Source organism: Haliotis asinina, chromosome 3 (assembly GCF_037392515.1).
Source record: "Haliotis asinina isolate JCU_RB_2024 chromosome 3, JCU_Hal_asi_v2, whole genome shotgun sequence".
In the NCBI taxonomy this organism is placed as follows: Eukaryota; Metazoa; Mollusca; class Gastropoda; order Lepetellida; family Haliotidae; genus Haliotis; species Haliotis asinina.
Genome location: NC_090282.1, coordinates 20,522,942 through 20,535,141, shown reverse-complemented (window position 1 = coordinate 20,535,141; position 12,200 = coordinate 20,522,942). Strand labels below are relative to the sequence as shown.

The window sequence follows — 12,200 nt, the reverse complement described above, 5'->3', positions numbered from 1 at the left end:
AATGACGAACATACGAACTTGCCTGACGACCGTGCATGAAGACCTTTGAATGGAGGGAGAGCACTGGCGTCCATAGTCTCAAACAGCTTGAGTACATCAGGGCCTCAAGTTCAGTCCTGCCACTTTACACGCAGCATGGTCCTGAGACATCTCATGTGGAAAGCGATGAGTTGTCTATCGTGTCAGGAGTACACTGCCCAAGGCTCTTAAGTGCTGAGCAGGGAAGTAAGGACTGCAGCTCTATAAACTCTGAGCTTTGTGTCAAGGCTCAGTCCTCTTTGTTCCCGTATCCTGCCCTACACTCTGCCAAAGGCTGTGCTTACTCTGGCGATTCGATACAACTCCTCCTGGTCTGAGCTGACGGAACACGACTGTGTTCTACCCACGTGCACGAAATTGTCAGCCACTGCAAGTTTCTGGCCGTTGACGGTGATGTGGTGCTCTGTGTGTGGAACTGATGGATGTGACTGATGCATGACTTCAGTCTTCTTGGAGATTGTGAGGCCGGCATATCCTTAGGAGAAGAGGTCCATAATTCCTTGCATGTCTGAGTGGAGACATCTAGCGCACAGTTCACTGTAAAAAGGAAGTCATTAACGATGTCTTCATAGACTTTCCTCTTACCCAGAATTCTCCGAGGGTCGAAGTGTTGACCGTTAGCGTGGTACCGGAAACCAACACCGATATCTCCATTTCGAAGGCGTTCTGACTATATCATGCCTACGGTATTGTTTCAAGTGGCGGTACTAAGCCACTGTAATTTGATGTGACAATGACAAACCTAAACACGTTTGCCCTTTTTTCAGTAATTGATAGCGCATTCTGTTCTATGTACCTGTATGTACATGTTTTCTTGGTGACGTTTTGGCGAATATATATTTGAAAACAAGGGACACATTGCCGCATTCTGGTGCTAAGGCTGTATACAGTGCCAGAAATATGACGCTTTGCAAAGACATTGTGCACTTGTTCTTTCTGTTTCTTTTCTTTTGTGGCAGCAACATGAGTCCATTGAATCACATTTGCGTGTCTTTTTTTCTTTTTGAAGAGTGTAGAAGAGGCAACTTTAGGGATCACAACATATTAGAGTGGTGTTTAAATATAGGTTCTTACATCGTAAGCAAGCAAATGGTGAATACAACCTGAGCATGTGAGGTCTATACCCATAGCTTTGACAACCAGCTATGAATATATACCGCTCAGCTCTTGTTTGTTTTCACTTTTGCTGATTAACAAATGTAAGAACCTACATCAAAAGGTCGCTGTAGGCAATGAATAAGAAGCTGTAATCCATAAATTTCCATGTTTCATTTTAATGTCTACCATAAAACTCTGCCCAGACCTAGAGTACTCTTGACCCGTGACGGTCTGGGGAAGAATATGCCTTCATCAACCCATGATTGCCATTAAAGGCAACTATGATTGTCGCAAGAGGTGACTAACGAGATTGGATGGTCAGGCTCGCTGACTTGGTAGATACATGTCATCGGTTCCCAATTGCGCAGATAGATGCTCATGCTGCCGATCACTTGATTGTCTGGTCCAGACTCGATTATGTACTGACCGCCGCCATACAGCTGTAATACTGCTGAGTGCGGCGTAAAACTAAAGTCACTCACTCACACACCTGTATGCTCTTACAGTGATCACACAACCTCTGACGCTCTTAGAAATCTTGGTAAACATGCTCTATTGAATATTGTGAATTCAAACATCAAAGACTGGAGCTATTGAAATATAGCTCGACGTGAAAGGAAAGTTGAAATCATTTCTTTGTCATATAGCCTTGTACAGAGTTGTTTGTCACCTGGAATCTGTGTACATAGATGGGAAAAAGAGTTGAAGGAATTGTCTATTTCAGGGTTATTACTGGTATGAAACTCGGTGAAATACACGTCGGGCAATACATTTTACATTCCACTTGTACTTGTAAGAAACCCCACTCCAGAAAACTCATATACGCTGAGTGAAATTACAGACTATATGCTGACTGTAGACTATATAAAGAGTAGAGGGTTAACACACACTCTCTGTATAAATCATGAAAAGGACGTAAATTAAAATGTTGACATAATTCTTTAATTTTCCGAATGTAGTTTTACATGGAAGGCAAATATCAAACAAAACTGATTAAGATGTCAGTGGAGCACTGTGGTTAGTGAGCAAGTATACGTTCATGCATCTGTTTATGCTGGATTAACAGAAACTTACAGTCTTCATGCCTTAATCATCAAATGGCACATGTTATGGTGCTGACATCCCGTATACATCCTGCATCTCGTCTTGTTGGATATTGCGTTGTGGAGTAAAATAATCACACAATGAAAAACTGAAAACTATTTTCTAATTGTTGGAAGATAATGTCTACTTGAATCTAAAATCGTGATCGTATATACGTATATATACATGGGTATGATGACCCAAGCAGTTGTTTCTGATTACAACTGGTGTAAATCGGGGTTTCAAATGTTCATGATTTCAAGATTCTCAATAACAGAAACGAGAAATCGTATCACACTGAAACCTAATGTACAAGGACATGTGAAGAATCCGAAACCGTGGTAATTCTTTCAAATGTTCCTTGGTATGACTTTGCATTTGAAAGGGCGAGCAGTATCGACAATGCCTACTATTCCATACAGGGATCGCAGCTTTCCACTTGGAGGGACGAACTTGAACCTCTGAATCAAGGTGGTCAGAATCAGGAATTGTTCCACACGGAAGAGCGATTGTCCTAAACAAGAACGGCGTCCTGCCAAACAGAGTAAAGAAAAAATATTATTGCATGATGTACATAAATGACAACACAGTGCTACTTTTCTTATTGATCCACCCTTCTGTTTTCCTTCTCATGAAATGACTCGGCAGAACATATCTTCTCCATACCACACATACATATAGTACCTTACCTTGCAAACCTGACCCCGTTTGGTTCGCATTAATGTTTAAAGAACCAACAGAGAACCGACGATGATATCTTATGATTAAGTACAACATCCTTGCCACATGTTCTGTGGAGACAATGAAATGTTCTCACATGCTTCAACTAAGGATCTGTGACCCAATATTGAACTAACATCTGGGAATAGCTCAGAGGAATAACCCATCCCTATCTAGACTCGCCACGGAGAAACGTTTGTCACCAGGTCCTTATTGTTATGTTTTATAGATAACATTAAAGTGCAGCAAAGAGTGATTTTTGTCCTAGCACAGTCAACCTTAAAGAGGCTCCTCATTAACACACGTACCCTTGTCATCACTACATACCTATACATAGCCCGAACAGCAACATATGCCTTCTCCCACAGAGCGCTGCTTAGTCAACGAATCAACAACGTTCAAGAGAACAGGAGGTATCAAACCAAGGACTATGAGGAGACAATGAAGATGAAAGCGAGATATTTCAAAGGCGACACATTGCCCAGGTTACTGACTTTCCCATCCTTACGAGGTACCTATTCACAATTTGGGTGGACTGGGACACATAGTCAGACCGGTCTTACATATAGCAAAATATAGTTCATTGTAAGTTCAACTAGCCTTGTCCCCTCTACCCAACGAAAAAGCAAAGCATTCTTGGGAATATGTGACCAACCCACCCGAACACTCTCCTGATCTGTCACCTAGAACAATGGGAAGCTTGGCAACAGTGTACATGTGATGAAAGCGAGACATGTCAAAGGCGAGGTCCATATATCTATAATGCTTCTCCCGAATCTTGCCAATCAGGTTGTTGTCAAAACAGGAACTTACTCCTATTATCATTATGAGTGGTAGTAGCACAAACGATAGAAAGGACAAAGTTTTCATCATGACTCAAACATTCTTACCAATGGAAAAAGGCATAAATTCCTCCCTCTTTTGAAATTTCCCTTCATCGTTCAGAAAGCGCTCAGGTCTGAAATTTTGAGGATCACCCCACGCCGCCTGATCGTAAAGCACTGAGTTTATCATGGGAATTACAGGAACACCCTTGGGAAACGTATAACCCATAAACTGGACATCGTGATCGACTGTATAGTGCAGTCCGGTGGGTACCATATCTACGCATCTCAGTATTTCTGAATACACAGCCTCAACATAAGGAAGGTTAGGCTTGTCCATCATCGTGGGTCGTCTGTCAAGCCCGATGTGCTGTTTGATGAGCTGGAAACACTTCTCCTGGACTTCCGGGTAGTGGAGTAGATATAGAACTGACCATACGAGGTTGTTACCAGCATCAGTTGTTCCCGCCATATAGACATCAGTCAAAGCCATGTCTAGGTGACTTTCTAAACAAAAATGATAACCTTTCCTTGAGATAGTGCAACATCTGTAAATTGCAAAACAAACGATTTTAAGACTTTCATTACTCCATTTAACTCTAGGTATGAAGACAGAAACAGGAGACTGTTCAAAAATCAAGATTTTAAAGTGAGAGGCTAAAGCTTCCTCTACTTTAGAAAGGACCTATGTTTCCCATTTGCACACAGGTCGATTATCCAACAGAGCGCACACACACGCTCGCACGCACACACGCACATACACACACTTTCATTACATACACTTCACTTTACCATCAAAGGCCTTGTCATCCTTCTTGCGGCATCGCACCTCTTTCAGGAAAGCTGTGGTAAAGTCTTCAACGTTTTCTCCGTCATAGGCGTTGATGCGTTCTTCAGTGAGTCGAGCTATCTCTTTCTTCATTACCGCTATGGCTTTCGCAAGCCGTTTATAGTAAAATAAGTCTCCTGGTAGCAATCTCAGAGCTGGAAACAGGTTGACCATAGTTAGTTCAGTTGGGACAAAAAATATGTCATCAATTGCGTTTGACAGCTTTGTGTATCGTGGGTCATTGTATTCATACTGTCGCTTTCCAAAACAAAGACCACAAATAATATTGGATGTAGCAGTGTAGATCAAATCTTTACAATCGAACTCCTTTGAGCCTTGATCCTCTAAAGCTTTCAAAAGTAGAGTCAACTCTTGCTGTATTCTCTCTTCAGCTTTTATATTTGCCATCCCCAATTCTCTAAGACTGGTGACAGTGAACTTTCTTATGTCTCTCCATGTTACTCCGCCAGTGTTCATTATTCCTGAAATATAAATCACCTTATATAGGACACTTGTTGACATCGCCGTGAAATGAAGAACATGTATGAATCTTCTGAGTTGGAAAGTTTATGTATATAATAATAACAAATTATAATAATAATGTGGATACTTACAGTGCGCAATAGTCCATACATCAAGTTTGCTCTACACATTATTACCCTGACGGAATTGTTCTTTCAAAGCTGCTACTAAGCGCCAAGCGCATTGGTCCGTGCATCCCCTTTTTCAGGTACCCATTTTAAACAGCTGGATGGACGAAGTATCTTGCCCACAAACACAGTATGAGACCCAGGTCACAAATTTTGGTGTCTTCACCGGGATTTGAACCCGGCTCTTTGGCGTGAGAAGCCAGCATGCTATCCATTACCCTACTGTGCTCCAATACATCATTGGGAATGACAGAGTGTGAGGTTGTACTGGCACAATCAACCTGGTATACGTAGGGCTCATCATGAGTACATGTACCCGTCTCCCCTCTACTGATATACACACAGTCCAGACAGAAAATAGGCCTTCTTACACAAAGAGCTTTTAAATCAGCAAATCAACAACCTTCAAGAAACCGGGAAGTACCAAACAAAGGCCACAGAGGACAATGGGGATGCAAGCGAGATATTTCAAAGGCAAAGTCTTTATAGTAATCATGAGTTCATGTTTATGTGGTTTTCCCGAAAACGAGATACACATTCATAGCTGGGTGGATTTAGACGCATAAGCACAGTACTGTATGTAAGTGTACTGTTCGTCGCTGTACCCGAAAGCAGCTGCTTCTTTGCATTCACGTGGCCATCATTTGGTCATTTACCAAGTAGTTCGTGGGTTTTGTACTGTACACTAAGGGTTGTGACAATACTGAAAACCTGTGGACAAAATACAGTAAAAAACTATATTATCACAGTTATAGGATTAAAACTAATTTTAAAATTAGACAAAAAGTAAATATGAAATCCATGGAAAGTGTGTGTTAATTTATCGAACCAATGATAATATTCATCATTATCAGTAATGTCTGTTGCTTCAGATTCCTGGGAGTCAAATTTGATAAATAAAGAACAATGAATGTTTGAGTCGTAGAATATTCACCGATATGTCATCATTTGAAAGTGATCAAAGTATCATTAAAGTGAGTGAGTTAAAATTTAAAGTCATTTTGTCAATATTTCAGCCATATCGTAACTAAAACAATATATAGATTAACAATAATGAAAGATTATACAATCCTGTCAACAAAGGACAGTATAAAATGACTAGAATATCACAGATATGCAATTAAAACTAGTAATTAATTCTAAAATATTTAGCTATAGGGGACAACACAATACAAAAATGGGCTATAGATCGCCAACAACTGAAGTATCATCAAATATATTGACACAGTACACTGTTAGTTACGAGACAGGAGTGCAGAGAAAATGACAGCCAGGTGTGCGAGGAAGCATGGAGACAGCACAGCACAGGTTAATGAATAAATAACATTCTCGGCACTTGTGCACGTGCTTCTCGAAAACCTGGCAATGCGTTTCTCCGCACTCCTTCCTCGTAATAAACAGTGAACTGTGTAAATATTTAATCATAATTTGTTAAACGACTTGTTTACTATTAGGACAAAAATTCTGCGAAAACCTCACAGAGTTTTGCTTATGATCAGCGTTTCATTCAGTATGTTATGTTGATTAGTTTTTGAGTTACATTGCAGTTCATGGGTCTGCTTTTGAGCCAAACGAACTAAAACTCAGGTAACAGGAAACCATCTCAATCTCGGAGACCGACTTTTGGGGTGGAGCGCTAATCTCAAGTACGGTCATCCGATGTTTTCATAGCAATTTTCTTTCGTGGCACTTCTAACGCAACTTTGTCCCTAGTCTGGTGATCAGTTGTTGGTGATCTATATAGCCCGTGTTTTATATTGTTTTGTCTTCTTTAATTACAATGTTTTAGTTTTATATGCTAGTTTTACCTTCATGTCTGTGATAGTCTGGTGATTTTACTGCCCTTCGATGACAGTTTTTTTACGTTCACAATTTATTGGTTTTAACATTGATATTAATTAAATTGTTCTCGTCACGTTATGGCTGCAATATTGCCGAGGTAGTGCTAAATATTTCCTCACTCGCTCTAACACAATATAGGGTTTCGCTTTACCGGTAATAGTACAAATTGAAATTTCGCTTTACTGGGACAACATCCTTGTTTCAACTCCATGGCTGTAACGCTTAGAAGAGCAGCATTTAATTATTGAGCGTCGGTTACTGCGGGAGAAAATACATTGTGTTGTAACAATTGTCCTACCACAGGTGGGACCATTACATGTGACTCGTGTGTGAGATAACCATGACATAATGGCTGCCGAGAGAGAGGAAAAATATTATCCACTGCTGAAGTTAATTGTACCAATATTGCCGCTTGCGCTGGTCTGTTGAATATTATGTCAGCGCCGCTGTCAAATGTCTAATCAATCGATGCGGCATTATTTGGGAATTAACAATATGTGCAATTTGAAGTTGTATTACTAATTTTAATGTAAACAGAGTGTGTGCTGGAGTATTTGTCAACCGTGCTAAGCATACGAGCAAAAGCTGTGAAAGGTGACAAGTAAACATGAACACCTCATGAAAAAGAAATAAGTGATCATGAAATTGTAAATAACGTTCTGATTGTTTTAAAATACACTGGTAGCAAGACACATTTTTGATCCTGAAGTTAACGGCCCATCTAGACCGAAATGAGACACTGATTTAATAAACAGAAGGAGTTTGCCCTTATATAACACATATGTGACTGGATTCTTTGGCATGAAGGAATAAAAACAAACGATATAGATTTCACACCATGATTTACACAAGTTTCCAGAAAAAAAACCCGTAAGGATTAGTGACAAACATTACGTACTGTAGTTTCACTCATATCGAGCTGTATATTAAACCAGTATCACTGGAACCATTTACAAAAGTTAATGTAAGTATCGAAAATAGCGTAAATTCTATTTGACACGATAAGATACATTATTTGGTGTTGTTAGATCGGTTATTAGCGGTAAATAAGTAACGAAGCATACGACGATATGAACAACAACTTCTCACTTATTGCCTACACCTTAATGGCTTAATGATTAACGAAGAGAGCACAGAAAGAACGTATCATCGGCAGGCGAAAAAACTAACCAAGCTATTCACTCAATCAACCAATCAATTAGCTTCTAACCAGTATGCAATACAGCGCTTGCGTTTACTTCTCCTTTGCGGCTTGGCGGTATAAACCTACACATGTTATTTGTCATTTGTCACTTGATGAAGTTATAACAGGTATAATTAGTGGCTATACCACTCAGATTACTCGACAAAGATTCCCATTAAGTATTTCTCGTGTCTGGAGTAAGTACTCAACATTATAAATATAGGTCTGATGTGGGGAAAGTAGTACATGTTATCTAATGTAGATACACGCATGGAAGTGTAACCAGAGGAAGTATCAGCTGAGTTACAGTACTAAACATCGGTCAAAGAATTAACCGATAACACCGAATGCCCTGTCGTATGGTGCCTGTGTAGAAACAACGTCCTTCCTTCAAAGATTTGACCGTCAATACGTTAACTGATTGCTCATTATTGGTTAACTAAATTAATTTTGTTAAAAATGGCGGACATCATGCAATTAACCTCTGACTATACACCAGTGTAAAAAACCCGAAACGATATGTCACTTTTTCGAAATATTAGACTGTTAGTAAACACAGGGCATGAAACAGGATTCTTTGCCAGCTACAGGCGAATGGCATATATGGTTCCTCTATGTCGCCATTGATGCATACATTTCTGGCACAAGGCTGACTTTGTTGGCATAACTTTAGTCTGTTTGATTTTAATATTTGAATTTGGGCTTCATTCATTTGTTTTAGCATTCAAGACAATATCGTTTTCTGCCGCGAATTATATTGAGACAGACAATATGCGTTTTGCACGCGCTCTGGACGCGTTGAAGGGGAATGACTGAGTGAGTTAAGTTTTACGCCGTACTCAGCAATATTCCAGCTATATGGCGACGGTCTTTAAATAAACGAGTCTGGACCAGACAATCAAGTGATCAACAACATGAGCATCGATCTTCGCAAATGGGAACTGATGACCTGTGTCAACCAAGTCAGCGAACCTGACCACCCGACCCCGTTAGTCGCCTCTTACGACAAGCACAGACGCTTTTTATGGCAATCATGGGTTGCTGAAGACCTATTCTACCCTGGAACCTTCACGGGTCTGAAGGGGAATGAACTTTTAGGCAGTAGTGTAACTGAACATCGATACTAATAATCGAGCTGCAACACCAGTGTGAGAGCAACATATTTCTGTAAATCTATCACAACACAGCAATGTAGTTTATCAAAATCTACCTTGCGATGGGTGTTTTACAACTACCATTACATATCATAAGTCTCGATAGTATGTGTATGCGTAATGATTACCGTGATCATAACTGCCTCTGCGAAAACTGAAGGTTGTGTCAGAGGGTGTCTATTCAACCCTGTTGTTCTCCTTTTTGTGTGTGTATGTCAGTTGATGAAAGCATTCTTTCCAAAGGATTCTCAGTCTGCAGTTGATCAGATGAAATTTGCACAAACAATTTCAGTGTTGGATGGATGTTAGCATGCTGAAACTAAACACTGGAAACGGGGAGCCACTTAAGTTGGGACGCGTAAGAACAGAGAGACAGCAATTATATCATCAATATGTGCTGGAGAGTCTCGCACCCAAGTATCAGGCTGTGTCAAGAACCTGGGAGTATTTCTCGACAGTGATCTCTCAATTCAACATAATCTACAAAGCATGCCATCTGAAACATTTTGACCACTAACGCCGCTCACGTGCTGGTCAGAAAACTAGTCCTTTCAAAGCTGGACAAAGTGAAATACTCTGCTATTTAATATTTCACAGAAACAGCTCTCCAGACTACAGAGAATATAATAAATATCGGCTAGGATTGTGTCCAGAACAAGCAAGTCACATAGCGACTGTGCTCATCTATTTACACTGGCTCCCTTTACAAACGTGTGTGCAGTTCAAGGTATTGGCACTGGTATTCTACCGTATATCAGCCCCGCCATATCTGGTTAAACTCACACAAGTGTATAACCGTCCGGGGTCATTAGTTCAGCAGACCAGCATCTATCTACAATCCAAAACTTGATTCCAAAACACGATTAGGTGGAAGATCCTTCAGTTATAATGCTACAGTTACATGAAAGATACTCTGAACTGAACTCAAAGAAGTGGAAAATTCTCGCCTTTTAAGTCACAGCTATGAGGACATATCTCTTCCAAAGTCATAAAATCTACTGCACTGTGTTTGTCCCCATTGACAGAGTTAAAATGGATACGACAGTATAGCACTATGAGCATACGCATAGTGTTTGGAGTTGGCGCCATATAAATGTACTCACTGTTATTATTTGCTTGATGCAACACATTTCTTTGTTGTTATTTGAATAACACAGACCCTCAAGTGGCGGAAAACTACACACTTCTTAATGCAAAGTAAACAATTACCTACCTTTGCCCTTACAGTAATCTTCCGTCAGAAATGTATAAGGTCTGCATGAAAAAAGGTCGGCGTTCTTGACCAGGGCCTCTTTGATAACGTTGTAGCCGTTGAGGACGATGAACGGCTGGTGAAATAAGTATATGCTGAAGATGTCGCCGTATTGACGTCGTAGATTGCTGAAAGCGACTCTGATATATTTGTCCATTTGAAACATATTGCCCACCAGTGGAAGACGAGGGGGTCCGGGTGGGAGTCCAGGAGGACGCCGTGTTGACAGCCATAATATCAATAATACAATTATAAACACCAGTATCAGAGGTGTACTGAACATCAACATCCCCACGAGCAGTGCGATAGAAGCCCCTAGGGCAGCAGTGCTTGAATTTACCATGGCTGCCATTACAATGTCAACTTGCCAAAGACAGGACTGTTAATTTCATATAGCTTGTGTCAGAATCACCTCAATGCACATCTGTTGGCTCTCGGCAATAATACAGTGACCGTGGGAGAAAATCGATACTTGCCGTAGTAGTGAGTGAGTGAGTTAATATTTAACGTCTCCACGACAATATTTCAGCCATATCATGACGGGGACATTTAATACTGAAATGGAATATATGTGTATTATAAAAACCTGTGGACAAAGGGCAGTAAAACAACTAGAATATCATAATTAGCCTTAAAACTAGCGTAGAAAGTTAAAACTAATATCATTATATGGACAATACAGCATAAAAACAGGCTGTAGATCGCCAGCAACTGAAGGTAGATCACCATACTAGGGACCATGAGGACAAACAGTACCTTTCCTACCTGCATGGACGCTAGTTGGACCATACCTTCAGCAGCTGGTGAGTGTACGGAAAGCTAGAAAAAATTAAAACAACAAGAATACTGTGCTTAAAAAGCCTGGTGAGTTTACATTGACTTGAATGTTTTTGGACTTACGTACCCTCTCAGGAGGACAATAATTTTACAATACTTCACCCCCTTTGCGGGCACAGCCACTAACAATTCTAGTTACTAATCTAAACAGCCAATTATTAAAATATATCTATCTTCAGAACATATCACTCACAATTAAACAATCCTTTTAAAGGATAAAAGATCCTTGACGGTTTTTACAGTAAAATACTTATCCCTTATGATGGACTGTAGTAAAGCATTAAACATTGCAAAGAGCTCAGGAATATCATGATAAAATATACTTTGGGGTGACCGACCTTTGGGGCCCGTTTTCCCCTAAATCCAAGACGGTCTCCAAAATTCGAAGACTGCTGAACAGAATGGTGGACAGCTTCACCAACACAGTGATTCTCATCAAGGTGCATTAGTTTGGAAGACTTTTCCAGGAAAGGATTTCCCATCGAAGCAAGTGTCCCAGGTGGCTATGCAGCAAATCCTTCTTCGTTGCGTCATGTATCCACCTTGTCATCTTCCTCCTCCAATTCTTGCTTGTTCTGGTTCAGATATTCCGGTATATATGGCGGCGGTCTGTAAATAATCGAGTCTGGACCAGACAATCCAGTGATCAACAGCATGAACATCGATCTGCGCAATTGGGAACCGATGAC

General features: G+C 40.4%; 1 protein-coding gene across 1 annotated transcript; it reads right to left on the bottom strand.

Moving 5' to 3' along the window:
* Positions 1-2,057: 2,057 nt before the first annotated feature.
* On the bottom strand, positions 2,058-11,043 carry LOC137276639 (cytochrome P450 2C3-like). The gene is made up of 4 exons (XM_067808250.1): positions 10,636-11,043; positions 4,557-5,075; positions 3,831-4,271; positions 2,058-2,752 (listed from the first exon to the last, which is right to left on the bottom strand). Exons 1-4 carry the CDS (start codon positions 11,024-11,026, stop codon positions 2,571-2,573), a joined length of 1,533 nt encoding a protein of 510 aa, XP_067664351.1. The 5' UTR covers positions 11,027-11,043; the 3' UTR covers positions 2,058-2,570.
* Positions 11,044-12,200: the final 1,157 nt, after the last annotated feature.